The sequence below is a fragment of the Bicyclus anynana genome, chromosome 14 (genome assembly GCF_947172395.1).
Source record: "Bicyclus anynana chromosome 14, ilBicAnyn1.1, whole genome shotgun sequence".
Taxonomy (NCBI): domain Eukaryota; kingdom Metazoa; phylum Arthropoda; class Insecta; order Lepidoptera; family Nymphalidae; genus Bicyclus; species Bicyclus anynana.
The window spans coordinates 11,072,733-11,095,659 of record NC_069096.1 but is presented as its reverse complement, the minus strand read 5'-3'; the positions used below and the strand labels follow the sequence as shown (position 1 = coordinate 11,095,659).

The window sequence follows — 22,927 nt, the reverse complement described above, 5'->3', positions numbered from 1 at the left end:
GGTGGTCTAAGCTTCAAATCCCATGTTCTAGATGTTATTTACTGGATTCTATTTCAAAGTAGGCACAGAACAGTGACGTGCACTTCAGTTATGCATACCCCAAAAAAATTTTCTTACTGCGTATTAAATGCAGATTTTCCGAATATGCCTAATTTTTCTTAATAGTGCATACCCTGGTCAATAACCTTATGCACGCCACTGGTACAGAATATCGTTCTCCATAACTGTATAACTCCAAACTCCTCGTTTTATGTATTTAATTGTAGAACATAAAATAAAACAAGAAAATATATAAAATCACGTAATATTTATTTTGTCTTTTAGGTACAATCAACTTAAATTATCTTAAAATAATATCACTGTATCATACCATCTAATTACTTAAACATATCCATTTAGATTTACATAAAATGTTAGTATACATTTTACATTACAGCATGTAAAATTGTAAAGCAACTCGAAATTTTCTTCAAAATTTTACATAAAAACCGGCGAAGTCAGGCCCCGCGCAGTGTAGGGTTAAATTAATTGAGCCCTTTAAACCAAAAATGCCGATAGTGATACACACTTTCACTATCACACACTACGGGATAGATAATAAAAAAATCATCCTCACTTTTCATATGGAAAAGGAACCCTATTAAATTTATTTTTTAACATTTACTGGGAGTGGTTAATGTATATACATTTTTTTTTTATTCTTTACAAGTTAGCCCTTGACTACAATCTCACCTGATGGTAAGTGATGATGCAGTTTAAGATGGAAGCGGGCTAACTTGTTAGGAGGAGGATGAAAATCCACACCCCTTTTGGTTTCTACACGAAGCCTCCCACCAGCCAGACCTGGACTAATTAAGAAAATCTCAATCTGCCCAGCCGGGGATCGAACCCAGGACCCCGTTTTGTAAATCCACCGCGCATACCACTGCGCCACGGAGGTCGTCAATATACGCATGCCAAATTTCAACTCTCTAGATTTAGCAGACTCTGAATTATATTTATAACAACTTTGTCTTTTTAATAAACAATTAGTATGCAATATTTGATTTCCAATTACGTTCTTTAAGTTGTAAAACCGTTTATCTATCGAACGATACCCCACACTATGAGATAAATGAGTGAAAAATCATCCCCACTTTACATGAAGGGGGATATTTTACACACTTTACACAAAGGAATACATACAAAGAAAGTACCCTAAAGAAATATTTTACAAGATTTCATTTTACGACTTTGTTGACATTATTAATTTTCATACTCATCCTAAATTACAGATTTCTCGTATTAATAGTCTCTGCACTTAACCGCGGACATACCTACAGAAGGTACCTTGTGGACTACGGAACCCTAAATAGGTACTTCAGTATCTTGCGAATAAATAATAAAATGACAATTGTTATATTTAAAAATTATTTATTATCATTGTAGCGTGGCCAAGTTGTTGTAAGTATAGTCAAAGAGCTGGGCGCAAATTGTATACATTAAAATATTAAATTATATACGTACACGTAAACACGATGCTTACGAGTATGTTTTCATGATACAAAATCGTACTTAAATATTTGTTTTTTTAAGTCACAACCTTGTAATACAAATTATAGCCCTAATTTTAAATTTAATTGAAAGTCTTACAATCAGAGACACGTGTTATATGTGTGTAGGTAATTATTTAAACATAGCATATTACAAAGTCTTATTTTGTTTAATTTAAAAAACTTTAAATTTCAAGATTTTAAAATTAAAAACTTACAATGAAGTTCGTGAGAGAAATTAGCAAAATATGAATGCGCAACCTACTACTAAATATGTATATTAAATAGGGAAGTACTAGTACCATGTTTTTACTGTCCATATATCGGTAACTGGCAAAGGAAGACATTCATATTATTTACTTAGTTATGGTAACATACTTTTATTAGGTTTATACATGAAAATTAATGATATTAAGGGTCGGTTTCACTAACTTCAGATAAGTGCCGCGTATTACAACCGTTTTGTCACTTTTTAAAATGTCTCAGACAAAACTTGTAAAGAAGCTATCAGTCACTTATCTGAAAAGGATGAAACCGGCAATAAAACTTATATTACTCAAAACATAAGTCAACTTATATAATAACTGGAAGACTATATACGATTTTGCTGTATAAGGCACGCAGAATTCTATAATTTTATACCTAAGTATATAAATTAAACTTATAAGATTACCTACGTTATCATGCTAGATCTATTTTAGAAGATGATTATCAATAGCAATGTCTTGAAATAACAATGATTTTTTATTAAACATTTTTTTTTAATTTGGCAAGCATGTTCGGTTACAAAAGTTTACACATTACAAAACCTAAATTATAATATGGCTGATTTTATATGATTTTATGAATGTAAACAGTACTCAGCGATGTTAGGAAACGAGTTATATTATTTTTGATTATGATTATAATGTACTATGTACCTATATGAGTGCGATTATAATGAATAATATAAAATATATTTATTTCTGTTAATATATGGACAATCGTCCCTTTTCATGAAATACTGCCTTAGATGTCATCAAAAAATTTACAATCTTACCAAACCTAACTTAATCCAAAGGAAGACTAACACTAGACAAGTTAATTCATTAAAACTATATAATTCACTCACAAACACTTATTACGTGTTATTTATTATTATCACACAACATATACTGACCAAGCAAGTAATTTTTATATTCTACAGGATATATATAGGAACTTTTATAATCTATCACTCGAATATTATATTATACAACTACAAATAAATATCACAGATCACAGATTAAAAATTAAAGGGAATGAATTATTGTCACCAAGGTCGCCAAGGTTTTTCTTCGGGGGGTTGTCTCCTTGTAACGAGTGCTAAGGGGGCCGGTTCCTCTGTAGGTGGAGGGGGGGTTTCCCACCCTGAACTGGCTGGAGAGAAACACCTGGGCTCTGACGACGTAGAGGAGACCTCCCTCGGCGATAGAGGCACCAACGTCGGTACGGTTCCTAATGTGCTGGCACTGACACCAGCCGGTAGTAGAAGTGCGATGTCTCCATTTGATAATCTCGTTGGAACGAGGCGTACTCCAGATCCGGGCCCAGCTATAAAAAATATAAAAATTAATTTTTTTGTAAACGGTGCCTAATGTTAGATGTTATGTTAGTGCAAAGTTTTAGTTATCAAATAAATTTTTGGTGTCTGCATAACTTGTGAAATTTAGATTTTTTTGAGTAAATAACGTACATTTTATGTTACTCTTATTGAGTAACAAACTCATTCGCTATTCGAATTATTGTGTTTTGAATTAATTGGTACTTCTAATGATTTCTTAATTACGTGATATCTATCAAATTTCCATTCACCCAAATGTGTTAATTTTAAAAAATGTCGTGTCATAACATACCTGAGATAAATATGGTAGAGCGTTGTGGAGAGACAGCATCTTCAGTATCAGAGGGTGGAGTAGGTGCAGCGAAAGGTCGTGCACCAGGAGTACTGACACATCCTTCCAAGTGTCGCACTAGGCGCCTCTTCAACCCAGCCTCTAGTCCAGGAAACTTGGTAACCTCTGTCAGACAATGTCGGTATCCAGCTTTGAACCTATCTGGAGAACCGGATCCTTCAGAGCGTAATCCTTCCAAATGTTTTACAGTCATTTCCAATATATCAGCTTTTTCTAATTTCGAGTGGCGTGCTGGCTATAAACAAGGAAATATTTTTTAAAGACTAGACAGAATGTAAAAAAATCAATATATTTTTAGAAATGAGAACAGTTTCCCAAAACAGAGAAGTTTGACAAATTGTAACTGCGATTATGTTGTTAATTGTGCGTTTTTAAATAAAAAAAAATGTTGAAAAAGGACTCCTATTATACAATTTAATTCTGGTAAGACACAAAATATATAAATATATCATAGAGATAGTACAACCGCAACTATGACTGTAGTAAATACTTACGTCTTTCTTCATAGCGTCCAAGATAAGAGCCTTCAGTTCATTCAAACAGTTGTTAATACGTGCTCGGCGCCGTTTTTCCATTATGGGTTTGTTGCTCTGTAACAAAGAGAGGAGAATTTCAGCAATGTAAATTTAGCTGTCATTTCTTACACAGAAAACTTTTAAACTTAATATATTCTGTTGAAAACTTCGCAAGGAAGTTCCTCAATATTTGCTTTGTACAAATTGGTATATTTGCATACTATTTCAATATATTGTAACTTCATTAATTGGATGTTCACTAATCGAACTTCATGAAAAATATTTCAATGTATTTTAAGTATTAAGTTTAGTTTTATACGCCTCATATGTACCCACACTTCTGAAGGTTTCTACGCAGCATAATACTGGAACGTCAAATCGGTGAGCGGTACATTTTAGCCGGTTGGATGATAACACGGTCGGAGCCTACAATCGGGCCACACTTATGCCAGTTTAGAAAATATAAAATAATAATCTGATCGAGCCCAGGACCTCTGAATTTGACAACTGTGGTTGAAATTACAACAAATTACGCCAAAGAGGTCGTATAAAAACTAGGAGTTTTTTGTTACATTACAACAAAAAAAAGCATATCTGTTTATCAACGCAATTTAACGCCTCCTAAATTCAAATAAAGCCGCCGTCCATCCACAACGGATCTCGACGGTTGTCAGCACAACGCGTGACTATGACTAAAGCATCCATTAATCTATTCTACGATAATAAGCATGCGCTCAAGGTGAAGGCCGCGGTTCGCGCGCGACGTGACACCGCGTCACGCGCCGCGCGTGACTCATTATGACAATAAACGTTTGTCTTATAACGAGACGTATATACGACAGTAAGCATTAGTTTACCTTATGTCATTTATGTACATTCGACATAGTGCCTACTTTGTCAATTTTACATGGCATAGACGTGTGCAAGTTTGTTTTGGATACAAAAACTTACTAAGTTAAATATTAAAGCCTCCAAGCAAAACTTGTGACTTTATAGCGTCAATTAATCTATTCTACGATAATAAGCATGCGCTCAAGGTGAAGGCCGCGATTGGCGCGCGACGTGACACCACGTCACCGCTGCACGTGACTTACTAAGACAATGCACGCTTGTCTTATTGCGTCACGTACCTATGACAACGTTGATGGAGTATGAAATGGACCAATGATTAGCGTGCCGATATCCGTCAAAAAATATTCGAATTTAACATTTTGACGTGTATCACATTATAACACACTACCCTGAACCTGAAAACTTGTCAGACCTAATAAATCTGCAAAAATGGCACGCACCAAAGCACGGAATATTTTATCGCCGCGGGTTTATTTACAGAGTCCATGGATATTTATTATCTTTTTTGAGAAAATACGACTGGTGTTTTAAAGGCATCTATTACTTTCTCTGTCTTATTGTCTACGTACAACATGCCTACGCATAGACATAAACGCGTGCAAAATTAGTTTTTGGGCTAAAAACTTAATAACCTAAATATTAAAGCGATTATTAGAACTATTCTACAATAATAATACATGTGCTCAAGGTGAAGGTCGCCATTAATGCGCGACGTGACACCGCGTCACACTCTTCACGAGATTTACTATGCATGCTTGTCTTATTACGAGACGTACGCACTAATAGAACATAGTGCCAACTTTATGTCAATTAGACGTGACATGAATGTATGCAAACGTTTGTTTTTTTGTGCAAGGCAGTGCAAATTTTTGTAATACCTCCAACAATTAGACTTTTTACGGCTGTCTCTTCGACTTTCTCTTTGTTTATGTCAAGTAAACTTGTCAGCGTTTTTATTTTCGTGATCAGTTTTTATTATTTATATTACTATTTACAAGGGGTAATACAAAAAAATTGTCTCTGTTTTCACAAAAAACAAACTTTTGCACACATTCGTGTCATGTTTAAGTGACATAAAGGTGGCTCTATGTCGTACTCGTATGTACGATCAAAAGGGAAAACGGATCAATTTGTTGTCCATTTGTCTGTATGTATGACTCTTTGTTAAGAACCTTTGTAAGGTATCGAGATCATTCAATCAAAATTTGATCGGTTATCAACCCATATTCGGCTCACTGCTGAGCTCGAGTCTCCTCCCAGAATGAGAGGGGTTAAGGCTTAGTCCACCACGCAGGCCCAATGCGGATTGGAAAACCTGCATACCAGAGAATTAAGAAAATTCTCTGGTATGCAGGTTTCCTCACGATGTTTACCTTCACCGTTTGAGACACATTATATTTAATTTCTTAAAATTTTATCATAACATAAAAATAATAATGCCACGGTCTTACGGGTAACTAAATTAATTATGTCCCGTTAACCTAGAACTATGTTTAGCAAGTAATATCGCCTATACCGCAAGTATAGGAATAATTAAAAATAAACATAGAGAAACAAAATTTTATTGACACAAGCATAAACAGATATTTAATTATTTTTATGATTTTAGCGAAGGTTTATTTGTACGGAACCCTCGGTGGTCAATCCGACTCGACTGTCCAGTTTTTATAACATACATTTGTGCGCAATGAACGTCTTTTTTGTAATATTCTTAAAAGTTGTAACTGATTAATGATAAAGATAATCCCATTGATTTCTGCAGCGCTCTGCACATGAATGCATTCAATGCAACAAGTGGAGCTTCATAAAACGTCGCGGGATTTAAGATAACATTGGCAGCCGACCTCATACTCGTACCTGTCCGAGTACAATCATGATTGTACTTGTACCTGTGCGAGTACAACCATGATTGTTTATATCAGGTTTGTTATCGCGTGATGCTTCAATAAGCAATTAAAATTGAACGTGCGTTTTTATATGCCATCAAGTGAAGTCGTAATATGTACTTTATTTCTATAGCTCCATATTCTTGTCTTAAATACCAAACGCGCGCCAATAATTTACCTTGTTGGTTAGGTTATGCGGCTTCGGACTCTTAGGTCCTGGGTTCAAGTCCTGGGTCGATTTATTAAATATTTTGTTTCTTCCTGAAGAATATTGGACTCGTAAAAACCGTGGTTAATGTTATTTCTAATAAACGTTAGCTTCAACGTATCAAATATAAAAGTAGAACTTTAAGTAAGTCATTATTCGGCGTTTGTTTTAATGTTTAATCAAGTCAAACTTAAATTAAAGTAAAAATTGTTCAGCATACTTAATAATATAACGACATTCCATAATTACTATTCCATAACAATTTATTCAGACGTATTAATTTGTGACGCACATCGATGTGTCATAAGATAATTAATATGTAATTATTAACAAGTATACATATTCTAAAAAGTGAAATTACGCTTAGATTCTCGTCTTATACACTAGACTCAATTGTTCGATGCGTCAAATGCACTCGATTTGTGCATTTTTGATTTTGAACATTAAAAATACTGAATGAATTTCTATTTAATTTTGAACATTGATTGATCTGTCTCCTTATTCTCGTCTAAATGGCTACGGATCACGAGATTCTGGGCTCGAGTCCTAGATCAGGCTGTGAAATACTAAGCTTTTCGTTTCAGTATTTTACAAAAAGAAATTTTCAGTAATAATTCTCAGCCCGGAGTGGACCAATTGGTTTTATTACAAAATTTTTTATTTAACGGGTTCTTTGAGGCTCTTGCCTCAAAGAACCCGTTAAATCGTTCCTTCCGGTCATTATCATTATCATAATGATAGTGATCGTAAAAAAGTTTTGCATTATCGTTCTAAGTCAGCAAACCTGCTTTGGAGCAGTGAGGTGGATCGAAGCTCCATATTATCTTCTCTCATACAAGGAGGAAGGCCTGGTCCTATAGTAAACCGTAAAAATACTGATAATGATGATTAAAATAATTCCGACCACCAGCAAATTTTTCGTCATTTTGTTTGTTTTATAATGTACGATCAACTTAATCCTCTGAATTAAACAAAGGCTGCGCACCTACTGACTTCTATTCAAATTCACTATAAGCTATCTTTACATTTTAAGCATGAGCAAATATGGTGTTGCTATCACATTTGGAGAATAGGCTCGAGGAGCATCTCACACGGTGTTATCTCGCAGTTGTCACTTGTGCGCGGCTGACAGAACAATGCGGTTTTGAATACAATGAGGATTAGCGGAACGCGGTGCCGTGTTTTAAGTTGTATTACCTATGTAGAGCGCAAATGAAGGTCTTACGTACTTGTGATGGACAGGTTTTATTGTTACTTTTTTTTCGATGACAAGTTACTTGTATTAGTATACGAGCTTGCCTGATTAACATTACCTTGATTACTATAGTATGCGCATTATCATCTGAGTCGTCCGGTCATAAAAGTCAAAAAAGATAGGAATGTGCAGCGCGCCTACCTGCGCACCCTAATTATCGATAAACGGCTACCTGCGCACGTGCTAATGATGAGTCAATAATGATTTGGACGATTCTGATTGGTCGGTTTCTAATGTAATTGCATTGCGTATTTTTTTTTGCTATAAATGTGTTTACTGCAATTAAATAAATACATTCATGTGTTACTCGTTGCGCACTATGGATACTAATATATAATAAATTTGGCAGAAGACGAAGATTCTGATGATGAAGACTCAGATGAAGATTAATTTTATTTAGTTAATAATTATATAATATGAAATATGTATTATATTAAATCAAATATTGTTAATTTTTTTAATTTTGTGAACAAGATACGATAATAAACTTTACTTATCGATAATATGTCTTTCATTGTTACACCCTTCACTAGACGGCTCCATAAGACCCATAAGTGCAAGCGAGATAGATATAGAGAAATGATTTATGGCCCTAAGACTCAGTTGTTAATGCTATTAGTATAGCTGTAGCCCGCAGTGTTAGTAGGTATGGAAGTGGAGTGTAGGTATGGAATAGAAATGATATTCATCGTAGCAAATACGTTATTTATTACAATATATATTAAAGTATGAACATCTACGCGCACTTATAGGCCGTACAGACTACTTTAGTATTTTAGTCGAGTACGAACGATTTTTTGATTTACCGCCCAAAAATCGTTTGTACTCGACTAAAATACTAAAGTAGTCCGAACTAGGCAATAAGGTTTGGAAGATAAAGAGCGTCACAGACAACCGACCATAGAGTGAATTTATATTTTTAATTTTGTGTCTATTCAAGTTACATCATTTTTAGCCAACAGTCGCCGCGAAAAATCTAATAACCATGTCCTATTCTAGGCTACCTAATTTATTTTGGTTCTTCATCCACATCGATCATTCGTATAGAAATAAGGTAGCCGAGAATTCCTTATTCCTAGTCAAAACCAAATTATTAATAGGTACCTACAGCAGATTTCTCTCATTATGTAAAGGAATTTGAAGATTAGCCTTATCTAAGTCTTGGCTTATGGTGATAAGTTTTGACTGTGTAACGAGTATTACATGTTAAAGTCGTACATCGTAGTTTCCGAGGCAAGTAGTGTATCCCGATAATCACTGTCGAGATTATCATTCGAACACACTAGGACCTCATCAGGATATATGTATATTTATTTACATTGCACCTTTCAACTTTCTCCGCAAATCCTGTCACCAAGGGTTGCCTGTTAGAGATTTCTTATAGCAATAAAGCCGCTTACATGCTATTTTTTAGTTAAGATTATTGTTATTTTTTTAATTTTTAATTTGTTTTATATTTTGTGTGCAATTAAGAATTTCGTCTTCTTCTTCTCATCGACACAAAACCACAGAATTGGTTGTGTGTACAACAAAACCGTATAGACTCATCACTGGTTTAACGAGGAATCTAGTCATGTAGATATACGTTTATGAAAGAAATGGGTCTTTTTAAGGTACCCAAAGGGCATAACGAGATTACTAGACTATTACTAAAACTCCGCTGTCTGTCTGTCTGTCTGTCACCTGAGGCTGAGCGAACCATGATAGGTACACAGTTGAAAGTTTCACAGATTATGTTGCTGCTATAACAACTAATACAAAAAAAAACAGTAAAATAAATACTTACTTATTTAACTGTTTTTTATTTTTGCGTTTTTGTTTATAATTTCAACCTAAAAGTTTCTGTTCCTAAGTATTCCTATTCTATATATTATTCCCTAAAATTTAACTTTCTATTGTATAATTTTATCAAATCGGTCTAGTAGTTTTAGAGTTTATTAGTTTCATACAAAAATAAAAAACTTTCCTCTTTATATTAATTAGCCGTTAGTTTTAGCGCTTTCTATGTTCTGTGTTTATAATATTAGTATAGATGGTACGGCGCCCTTCAAGGCGGGTCCGACTCGCACTTGGCCGGTTATTAATAGTTATCAGACATCGATTCCAGACAGCAACGTGAGGTTTACGTAACGCTCGGTCACAGCCCGCAATTGGAGCGAGGCGCCGTCAACGCGTCACCACGCACGTGTCTGGCTCCGGGTATACTTACGTACCTATCATTGCTTATTAATAGCTGCCCCATTGGGCCAGTAGTTAGCTAATGTGACGTGACGATGTCATCGATTCGTCTCTTGGATTGGTCTATGAAGTAAACACTAAGCTTTTCTGCTAAGTAATCACGGCAGCATTTGATAGTGTCAAACCGCTGTGTCTATAAAGAGCACGTTATACTAACCACCCACCAACCAATAAGCCTACGTGCCTGCAGCGCTAACAACTTGATATTCGAAAAATGATCGTGTGTTGGTCGCAATGTGATTGAACACACGCAATGTGTGTCATTAAGTCCGGTCATTATTTATTATCACATCTGATAAGGTCGTTTGTTATCTGCTATCCGATCATATACGATCCGAACTTGAAATTTTTGAACTTATTGTTTTCTATGAATTAATTTATATTATTGTCGGAAAACGACTACTTCCGAATCATCTGTGATTCTTGGTGATGACTCATGAGTATGTCATGTAACGTCGCGTTAAAGTGTCTATTTCATTATTAATTGTGGAAAATGCGCTATAGCTTTGACGCTTTTTGAGAGAAGAGAAAATGCAATCCCGCGCCAGCATTGGGAAGGTTACACGAAATACGCAGTTAAACAAAGTATAAATACAAAGAAACATAAGGTCGATTGCATGCCTACTATACTTTACCCATCTATTACGTTTCTGCCAGCGCAAAACTGACGTATTACCGTCCCCGAATTTTAAAGCATACACGAGTTTTCCCATCTATCATCATTTTAAGTTTCAAACTTGTCAGTAATCTTGAAAGCTCAGCCCATACTGTTTCCCAGGTGACAATTGCAAAATTTTGTCACACAGCCGAGACCATGTACGCACTATTTAGTAAGTAGTAGTAGTAGTTCAAAGTTATCTAAATTACCCATTTCAAACAGGAAAGACAGACTTTGGAATGGTATTGATCCCTGACCGTGTTTCTGAGAAAAGACGCGAACCTTACAGTTCAAGTTCTTTTAATAAGGATTAGATGTAGGTAAATGGTATTTCAAAAGAACTAAATTTAAACAATTTCCGTTCCGACCTTCATTTTAATGATTTTACATGATGGTAGCTATGAACTCAAGTGTTGTGTTGAGTTGCAACATTTTGAGTCGAGGTAATTTATCTAAGCTAGTACGCGCGAAAACCGAAACCACAATCCCAGACAGCAGGAAGTGGTGATAGATTACGTTGAATAGCTAGACAGAAGTCCCAAAAATAATTTGAATGTACAGACGGCCTTACGGCCAGAAATATCGTGTGTGGAACGCAATAGCGTTAGTTGGCAGTCGGCACGACTGGCGGCGGCGGCGGCGGCGGCGCTGGCACAAGGCGCGCCGGCACGTGCCAAGGCGTGGGAGCGGACGCCGCGCCGCGCCCGCTTCCGGCACGCGTCGCGAGCGGCTCGCAGCGCACCCACCTACTGAGAGCTCAGTTCATTCTAGAAGTATCTTATTAATGGACTAACTGACGCCGCGCGGTTTTGATTCCCGTTACCGTAGGAATATGAGGATAATATATAGCCTATAGCCTTCCTCGATAAATGGGCTATCTAACACTGAAAGAATTTTTCAAATCGGAGCAGTAGTTCCTGAGATTAGCGCGTTCAATCAAACAAACAAACAAACAAACTCTTCAGCTTTATAATATTAGTATAGATTGAACCTGGAGCACTATTCTGTAAAGATATTTTATACGGTATGGGAGTTTCGAATTTGTTTAGACCAAGATATAGAGACCTATTCGAGACTTATACTGACGAGTATAACTTTATTTCTAGAAGTACCTATTTTAGTTTGGCAACGGATCGCGATTTTATTCTAGGTTGAACAATCTTATATGCACTGCACTGCACCGCCGCATTGACTATAAACCGATTACTAAAGTTTGAAAGAAAGTTTGCCGCGATTCACGATAATAGTACGTACTATGAACGTCATTTAGGCGATTTTCACTGTGCTATCTGAAAAACACTGTAGTAGACTACATAGTACAATACATAACATAGTTTTTCGCTTTCAGTACAGCACATTTATAATCGAATCGTAGATACCTCATAGTGATTTCGTGATTCGTAGTCTTCTTCGTTGTTTATTGGCTCCGCGTGTCGAGCGATTGCGCCAAATGTGTTTTCAATATTCATCCTCTTTGGTTCACCAACAAGTATTTATTCAATCCGTGTTGTTCGACTCGTAGGCGGGCGGCAAGTATAGATGCCGGCGTAGGCGCATACCGGCCTGTAATCTCGCCGCACGATATTTATCGCCCGATGATGGATCGCTCGCCGACTCCTAATAGCTTCCTCCTCCGCGGCTTTTACGAGCTGCGACGTCGCCACCGGTTATCAAGGTCGTAGCTCATTAAAGCCGGGACCCGACCCGCACCGCCTCGCCTCGAATGGTTTGGAACTCTTCGTATGTATGTATAGACATTCACACCGATCCCCTCGTTCGCAAGGTGTCCACGCGCTGACTGCGAGTGGACCACTCGATGATAGCCCGCTGTTAGCATCACTGAACACACGTGGACACCTTGGGCTAAACGCTGGTAGACTACCCGGAAATTTGTTGACCACGCGAGGTTCATTGACCAGCTGACAACTCGGCGTCCACCCGTGGTCTACATGTCGATTACAAGTGGACGCCTAACGACAAGGCGGTGTGGGACAGGTCCCGGGTGGCTCTAATGAGCTATGACCTTTACGTTATTATTATTGGGCGTTGCGAACGTTTGTGATTTATTTCTTTCAAAGCCTGTGTTAATTAAATTTCTATCCGTTGCGTCTGATTTATAACTATTGTCATATTTGGTGCCCATTGGCATACTTTCGTGTATACCGTACAAATTATTGAATGTTTCTGTAAGTTTATTTTCTTTTTTTTTATTCTTTACAAGTTAGCTTTCGACTACAATCTCACCTGATGGTAAGTGATGATGCAATCTAGGATGGAACCGGGCTAACATGTTAGGTGTAGGATGAAAATCTACGCTTCCTTCGGTTTCTACACGATATCGTACCGGACCGCTAAATCGCTTGGCCTATGTAATAATGCGTTTCTCCTAATACTATTTAGAAAATATTTTACATATCATATTCCAGCCATAAATCCTCATCTGATGGAGCTACACAACTCTTTCGCGCAAGTCCATTTGTATCACGACCTACTATACATCTACCTGCATTTTATTATTTTGATTCCGTTGTTTATTCACGTTCATACAGACAAGTCGCCACAAAGACTAGGTAGGTAGGTATGCGCCCGCGTGGGCGCGCTCTCACGTTCCCACGACAATTAGCCCACGAGTGCCCACGCCCCGCCCACGCGAGTGACTCACGGCGCCCGTCTGCCGTACAGACATGCTTGCGACTATTTTGAACTCCACATATAAACGTCTCATCCGTCGCTAGAAGTATGTATATGCGTGATAAATAGTTAGAAGCATGCACCTACACGCTGTCATAGATAGCTGTAGAAGTATGTACGCGCTGTGATAGATAGGAGTTTGGTTTGTAGATAGAAGATGCTAAATATGCAAGAGCCTGTATATCGGACTCTCATCTAAGAAGTTTAGGTTTCTATTCAGGACTTTTGAACTATTGTCGTAACCTCTCTAAAACAAATTTAGTTTACGGTTTAATTGGAGGGGTTGGTCCTGTTTTTAAACCCATGGGCTAACAAATTCAAAGAGTTATTGGCAACGTGGTTAATAGTTATATACTACAAATGTTAATATTTGAGCATCATTCAGATGCAATGTCTGACAAAACAATAAAAATCAGGTCTTGGAAGTTATGGCATTCATTTAACCGCAGCCCAAGCAATGTTTCAAATGAGCTCAATTGGGCTATTCGCTAACTCTGTAGCTGTTAGAAAATGAAAACCACTAAGTACAATCGTTTGAAGTTTAATCCATTGAACATTAAACAACGGAATATTTTTGTAACACTCAATGATACAAAACTTATGACCCACGTAGCTAGGTTGACTTAATCCCCCGAAATCAGCGAAGTTAGCAAATACCCTATTGCAGCTACCCAAAACTGCAAGAATCCGCCGCCAAACGATTTATTTATGGTAACGTCATGTCACGTCTATGAGTTGAAGAAACTTCCCCTGCCAATCGCGCTACTGTCTTTAAACTGCACCGTCACTCAGCAGGTAGGATACGTCACGAAGCAGTTTAGAGATAAAGCTCTATTTTGCCGATCACAAAAAACATTCGGTTTAGATAAATCCCTTTAGGAGAACCCTACATACAATTTTTTTTTTCTTTTTTTTTTTTTTTTTAACTATTAGCTGAATGAAAATTCTTTGACAACGGCTCATATTAATAAACTTTTGTTTTATAATTATGTATCTAAGATGGCCAGTGTGGGTTTCGTAGGCGTCAATGATCTTTCAATCTTACAGCAATTAGTCCATTAAAACCCACTGGATGCCCATTGCAATGAGTCATTTCTAGAGCTCATATTCCTGTCAGCTACCTACCGAGAGTGTAATATCCCGATTATGAATTGTACTTCCCTTGCGCTTCCGAATTAAAGGCTGCATGATAATGGAAGTTTTGTCTTGAATTTTTAAACCAGGTAATAAAATATGTACTTAATAGAAGAAACGCGTGACAACTATGGTTCGTGCGCTGTAGCTTGGTGCAGGTGACAGTTGCCGTATAACGTTCATAATACATACTATTATCGTGAATCACGGCAAACTTTTAAGGATAAAATGAACTGTCACCCGCACCTTCCTACAGCGCACAAGCTATAATAAGCTTTTTATAAAACAAACATTCACCTAGACAGCTCTTAACAAGAAAGTATGAGAATGTTGTTAAAATTCATACAAAACTACTAAATTTATTTTAATGCAACTTTACAGCAATATGCCAACTTGTCGCTATTATATTAGAATGTTGAATAGAACGTAGGCAATTGACAACAAAGTAGTGGATGTTCGTTATTTACGAGGTAGGTAGGTAGGTACATAATAATCATCTTTTGTTTTGTGTGTAAAGACGAACCTACTATGTACTTACGAGTACAATGCCTTGGAGCCTATATCGCGAACAAACGTGATGCCCTTCTTAACGCAGTTTGCGTCGTCACGCTAAACAGTGGTGCGGAACTTAAGCAAATAGTAATGCCGCACTAAAATAACTCTTTACTGTGATAATCAAAGTGCAAAAAGCCTTTCAATTTCAACCTATCATACAGTATGCACCTTTTTTTTTTTTTTTTTTTTTATCGCTGGGAAATGCTTTTACGCATCCCGATCGTAGAATGGCAAAAGTCGCATTCTACGGCCGGGTATGTGGGACTCACTGAACCAGAATACCCACTAAAACCCAGCGGAGCCACCCGCGTCCTATTGGGATGCGAAAGGATCGCGGAAGCAGGCACTTTCGCATCCCGACGCACTCGTCGTCGCACTCACTGGTGTCTACAAGGGTGGAAGAAGGTGCGCATATCGGCGCCTTCTACCACCCGTCCTTCGTCTGCGGAGTGGGTCAGCGTCAGGCGCCCGCTCTCTCTGATGCTCTGATGCCTCCTTTAAACCGATAACGGTCTCAAAAAAGGAGGCAACATGAGACCATCCTTCATCGCTGTCGAGCATGTAGTTGATAAAGCTCGAAAGCGAGAAGTCTCCCCGAAGAAGGGACACCAGTGAGTGCCTTTGCGGCGCCCATGCCACACACTCCGCCAGGGTGTGGCGCGCCGTGTCCTCTGGCGCGCCACACTCGTGGCAGACCGGCGTAACCTCCCTCCTCGCAATCTTGTGCAAGTACTTACCGAAACAACCATGTCCTGTAAGCACCTGCACGAGACAGTAGGATAACGCACCATGACGCCGTTTCAGCCACCGCTCTAGGTGGGGTCGGAGACCTTCCACCGTCCAGATGCCAGCCACCGGGGACTCGAGGTCTTCTTTCCATCTGCGGACCAGGGCCTCACTTCCGAGGGTTCTTAAACGATTTACTTCATCAGGTCCCGGTCTTTCACCTCGTGCCCTGAGACTTGACCGGTAGCGGTACACCTGGGCGAGAATCTCGGACTGTAGTTCCCACGGCGGGTCGCCCGCCAGGAGAGTGGAAACCGTCCACGACACTGTACGATACCCCCGGATAGCACGCACTGTAATGACTCTTTGTGGTCTACGCAAAAGGGCCAAATTCTGCGCAGACAGCGCTTGCACCCATATGGGGGCACCATACAGTGCCATACTTCTGACGATACCCATATATAGGCGCCTACAGGCCGAGGCAGGCCCTCCGACATTTGGCAAAAGCCTCCCTAGAGCGGCGGCTGCCCCGACGAGCCTAGGACCCAGGAGCTCGAAGTGCCTATGGAACGTCCATCTGCCGTCCAGGATGAGGCCCAGATATTTCATGTGGGCCTTCAACTCCACCCTTTCATCCTGAACTCTGATATAGGCACCTCGAGGAGGACCCCTACGTGGACCGTGAAATAGGAGAGCCTCGGTTTTGGATGCCGAGACTCTCAGCCCCAGCATTTGGATTCTCCTCACAACCAAAGAAGTTGCAACCGTAGCCAGCAGAGACGCCTCCCCGTAGTTGCTTCCACAAGCCGTAACAAGGGTGTCATCCGCATAGCAAAACACCCTCATCCTAGGAAGTAGGGGTGTCCGCAGGAGCCAGTCGAAGCCGATGTTCCAAAGAATCGGACCCAAGACCGACCCCTGTGGCACGCCATTCAGCACTTGCCGCCGCGTTCTTCGTCCATCTCTCCCCATCCAGGCTATCCATCTATCTTGGAGGTATGAATCCAGTAGTCTCCCGAGATATGGAGGCACTCTATGATACCGAAGTGCCTCCAGCAAAGTCTCAGAAGGGAGGCTATTGAAGGCGTTAGTGACGTCCAATGAGACGGCGAGAACGACGTCCCCTCTAGCCACCGCATCGTCCGTAAGGGCCTTTAGTGACTCCAGGGCGTCGAGGGTCGACCGACCCGCTCTGAAGCCAAACTGCGCAGCTGAAAGCCCCGGACCGACAGTTTCAAGGTGCTCAACGAGTCGATCTGCAATGATCTTTTCAAATAGCTTCCCGACTTCGTTGAGTAAGACTATCGGTCGGTAGGCCGCCGGAGTGTCCAACGGTCGACCTTCCTTACGAATAAGGCAAAGCAGGCCTTCCTTCCAAGACTCAGGAAACTGTCCAGTTCGCAAGCATTGATTAAACAGCTCTCTGAGACGACCTTCGAGGAAACACATCATCTCCTTACCCTTATCCCACTTAAGTGGGGTCGGAAAAATATGTCAATCTTTTCCATTCATTTCTATTACTCGTCAACTCATCATCCACTCCTTTTACACACATGTCCTCTTTCACACAATCCAACCATCTCTTCTTTGGCCTTCCTCTCCTCTTATGACCTTCCACTTGCACATTCAACATTTTTCTAGTAATATGACTTTGCTCTCTTTTTACTAGAAAAATGTTGAATGTGCAAGTGGAAGGTCAAACTATTTTAACTATTAACTCTAAAGCCTTTCAATTTCAACCTATCATACAGTATGCACCTACTTGTACTTACTGGGCCGCCTTAAACTAAGCACGGCCTTTGGGCGGACATAAATTGCCTCTATAGAATGAAAATTTGAGTATACTCAGCTTCTCTTTATTAGTATACATTTCATAGTAAAATTAGAGCCATTGTAGTCCATGGTCCCATGAATTGTAGTCATGTGTCCCTACTGTAGAGACGTCACTACTTACCTACTTTGTTTCATGTTTAGGTAAGTATATACCTACCTATATCGATTTGCAAACAATTTATACATGCGGGCATTGTTTTTTGTCCCATGAACCTTGTACATATGTTTACTATACCTTGGTAAAAACATACTTGGTAGAAACTATACCTATGAATACTTATCAACACCGTGTATATTTATTAAATAAACGTTAACTGACTAAAAATACCCAATATTTAACCTTAGTCCAAAAAAGAGGATTTTTTCTCATTTAAGTGTTTTACTATAGTATGTACAAGACTTTATTTATTTAGAAATTCAGTAAGATAGAGACTACGCGCTTAGAAAATGTACAAACCGATATCTGATTTATACGTCGCATATTACAGGGTTGTTAAATTGCTTGGCTGAATGTCTTTCTTCGAGTGCTACCTACTAATAACTAACCACCTAGTCTATATCCACCTAGGCATATTTTTTTATCTATAAACTAATTTAAAAAAAAAAAAAAAAATATAAAAATAAATAAATATAAAATATTTATCGTAAATTATTCTGGAGCTAATTTTAATTATATCAATAAAGTTGTTACTAATTGTTTTGTATACTCGTATTTGTAAATTCTGTAATTTAAAAATTTATGCAAACACTGAAAAATGTAGTTGATAAAAACCTTTTTATTGTCACATTAAGAGTTACTTAATTTGATTACGCGTTGATGTCTTTTGTATGCATGCATTAAATTGAATACAAGCACCCTCAGCTTTTATATTTACGTACGAGTAAAAAGTAAACCAATTTATTATTTCGTATCAAATTGTTAGAAATTTACTTATTATGGTAATTGTGTGAATTGAAACAGTGCTTTAATATTAATAATAATTAATAATTATTGAGATAAATATTACATAGGAAAGTACTATTAGTAGAGAGTTAATACACAAAATTATTCTATTTCTAAGATTGATTAGTGTCCTAGTTATAAGCTTATATCTGATTCGCGAACCCATGGGTATTCAAAAAAGCACTTGTGGCTAATGGTAATTGGTACCATGTCTTAATTATATTCCTTGTACTACATAAAAGGTGTAAAAAATTTATTAAAATGAAATATAATTCATAAGGTTTGAACGCTAGAGAGCTAACTTACCCTTCTATTATCGCTGGACTTCTTCTGGTCCTGCATGCCCGGACTGGGCGCGGGGTTGGACACCCCTTGCTGAGGGCTGCCGACACCCGTCACCATGGTACAAGCACTGAACACGCGCGTACGGGAGATTCACAGCATAGCGGCACGTGCGACGCTCGCGGCGGTCGGCGCACGACTGGCCGGAGATGTGGCGTGCGCCGGGAGCCGGCGGAGGCTGGAGCACGCGACTGCATCTCGGATGCGAGGCGGACGCGTGCCTGCGCCGCCGTATAAAGGTGAAACCACATTAAGGCGGCGTCTTCGCGGGCGAAGACGAGGTCCCCGATATCTTACGTCAACTAGACGTGGGGACTCACGATTTTGGGGGCGCTGGAACTGACACACTCAGTCTAAAACAGCCTTTCAGAACAACCCTAAAATGCAAAAAATCAAAATTAATTTATTTCAAGTAGGCTCAGTTTATATTAAATGTTTATTTAAGTTGAATGTTTTTAACACATAGCTTAAAATTATGCATTTACAGGTCCTTACTATAGAATCTTGCTATAGAATCCCTAGATGGTCGACCCTAGATGGTCGACCCTAAATGGTCTGGTTCTTGAAGGTTGCTCTTCTAAGCCAAGGTCTGAGTCTCAGAGGAGACGTCTTTAGAGAGTCGTTCCGCCCATCTATTCTGCCTTCGAGTCCCATCAGGCGAAGCTTCTGCGTTCGCCTAAAACCGCACTTACACAATCAGCAAAAATGTATTAATATTAGGATTATAATATTTCCGTAGATATTATTACGCAAAGTTTGGCCCATACCATTTAACTCTATTTGTAGCGCTAGCTTAGCACCAGTCGCCCTAGTGCGGTTACACCTTCAGGTTGTTTTAGATAGAGATAGATTCTGGTAGAGAGAGTATATGACAGTTTTCAATAACACTAATTTGTGTGGAGTAGGTATCAACCATAAAATTTGATCTGAATCAAGATTTTTTTTTTTAAATATTTACTCGTAATGTAAAGTACCACGTTAGTCCAGTGGTTAGCATAAAAGGTAAACTTTATCATGAGGTAGTTTAGTTTCTTAAGGTTACGTGGTTACATTTTGCCCAATAAGATCGAGTATAGTGCACAGTCTAAAGTTCTTATGTTCAAATATCACTCTCTGACATCACCGGTGTCGTGGCAGCTCTAATGCGCGGTATAAATCTTCCGCCGTCGGCTACATCAAAGCTTCGCTTTGCATATGCAAACGTTGCTCAGACTTCAGCTCTCATTATATGTCCGCCAAGCCTGGGATTATTATTCAAATTTTCGTTTCTAACCCCAATGTCCGGAATGTCTTACAACATTTGAATAAATATACTCTATAACTGTTCAGACTGACTGTGCAATCTATCAACGTCTAACTACTACATCGTCTATACTTAACTCTATGTATAGAAACTTAAAAATAGCTGAGTTTTGAGCAATTCATAGAATGTATCATTTAATAAAAGAGGCCGCCAATTATTCATACATTGCTGGGCCCAAAAATGGGCAAATTGTCATCATCATTATCATCATCATCATCATCATCATCAATATCAGACTTCCAAACATCACGATCTTGTGCCGCCAGCATCCAGCGGCTCCCTGCAATCGAATAATAATTCTCCAACCCAAGGCAAACCCAGGTCAAGAAGGTACACTATAATAGAATAAACGATTTCAATAAAAAACTTTCTTTTTATATATTTTAAATGGGAATTGTTTACTTATAAAATAAATAAAAATATTCCCACCTATTTTAATTTAAATAAATCTTTTTCGAGAAGGCGAATTGTGAGCTATTTAGGACGTGGTATCCGAACTATATGTATTGCTATATTATGGATCATAAGGTACTGGGCATTAATAAATTATTTCATGAAAACCTCGACGAAGCACGATTCAAATGGCTAGCGCGACCGCTGAATATGCTCAAACTCTTTTAGGCATCGTAAATACTAGATCATAATATTATACTAAAGGACTGGTAGGATGATATATATATATAGCGTCTATGTTTGAGACTTTTGGTCAACCAACAAAAATTGCAATAATTTACTAGCCGCGCTCTAGTAACTGAGTTTTTTGTGGGCTCTTCTCGGACCAAGGCAAGTTTGGAACCCTCGTAACTTTAATTTTAAGTTTTTAAGTATTATTACCACCATTAGATTAAATTAAATTATGACATAACTTGACTTTTCAAAAGTGCTTATAAACTAAGCCTAATTGAAAAAAATGTATATTGAATTTTGAATTTTGGTCAGGTGACACAAGAGCTGGTGCTTATTTGGCCCGATCTTCAAACCTACGAAACCATAAATATAGCTATCCAAAAAGACCACTTGACGACTTCTCTTGGCGCAGTTGGTGCCTGGTGAGGTCCTGTGTTCTATTCCCAGCTCGGGTAAAGTTAAACATTTTATAATTTCTAAATTTGGCCTGGTGGTAGGCATCGGCCTTGGCTAGTTACGACTCTACCAGCAAAGACGTAACGCCAAGCGTTCCAGTACGATGCAACGTACAAACCGTCATAAGTATCTATGGAACCAATTTATCTTCTTCTAAGTATGCCCGCTTCCACTTAGACTGTATAGTCACTTACCATCAGATGAGATCGCAGTCAAGGGCTAACTTGTCACTGAAAACACGGAAATAGCGCTTGTATGTAGCACCTTACTCATTATGGAGAAATTTTCATGTGTTTGTCGTTTATGTATTAGGAATAACTTTACTCATACATATAATTATTATTCGTCAGATTTGAAGACAATACAGGTAGGTAAGAATTTCGATGGTTTAGGTAGTATACCTGTACGATTAAAATCAGAAACTAAAATCCAAACCCCGCCACTAAATAAAAAAAAAATCTGTGTAACGCAGAAATATAAAAAAAAATAAGATTACTTAAAAACCGTTAGCCGTTTGGTGTTTTTATAAACAAAGGAACTGTTACAATTTTTTCGTCCCGTTTAAAAACATTCACGTTTTATTACCGCCGGTCTTTCAAACAATAAAAATTGCCCTATTTTAAATGTTTTTACATTCTAAAAATAGAGCAAATTCTGTTAAGTCTTTTGTAAATACCATCTTTGTATAATAACGGTCTTAAAATACCGGTGTTTTAAAGAATTAAAGATAAAACAATGCTTGAGGCCACTGAATATGTCATCTGAGTCGGACTCATAAAAATAAATAGACCCATGATTGTTAATCACAGACACGTGTAGGAGTGAATATCAATATTTTCAAAATAAACAATACTAATACGTTACTTACTTACCTAAAATACATAATTATCATGTAAGTATACCTAAACAAAGTCGGTAATTTACACCGAATTGTACCGAAATAAGCCTTGGTGTTTTTTCTAAGGATGTAGGGATAATTATTTGATTTGATTTGATTTGTTTGTTTGCTAATAGGCATTAAAACTACTGAACAGATTTGAAAAACTCTTGCACTAATGATTTTAAACTTATTTCGTGGTTGTTCATTACGAATATTATTAAAACGGGTGCATACCACGATAAAACGACATTAAAAATCTCGTCGTTTTATCGTGGTATGTACCCGTTTAAATAATATTCGTAATTCTTTCACTGTTGGGAAGCTATACATTATCCCCGGGTGCTAAAGGTTATATTTAT

The 22,927-nt window shown here is 38.2% G+C and overlaps 1 protein-coding gene across 1 annotated transcript; it reads right to left on the bottom strand.

Moving 5' to 3' along the window:
• Nucleotides 1-288: 288 nt before the first annotated feature.
• On the bottom strand, nucleotides 289-19,485 carry LOC112043553 (protein hairy). Its single transcript, XM_024079024.2, has 4 exons — nucleotides 19,267-19,485; nucleotides 3,961-4,056; nucleotides 3,407-3,701; nucleotides 289-3,104 (listed from the first exon to the last, which is right to left on the bottom strand). Exons 1-4 carry the CDS (start codon nucleotides 19,360-19,362, stop codon nucleotides 2,824-2,826), a joined length of 768 nt encoding a protein of 255 aa, XP_023934792.2. The 5' UTR covers nucleotides 19,363-19,485; the 3' UTR covers nucleotides 289-2,823.
• Nucleotides 19,486-22,927: the final 3,442 nt, after the last annotated feature.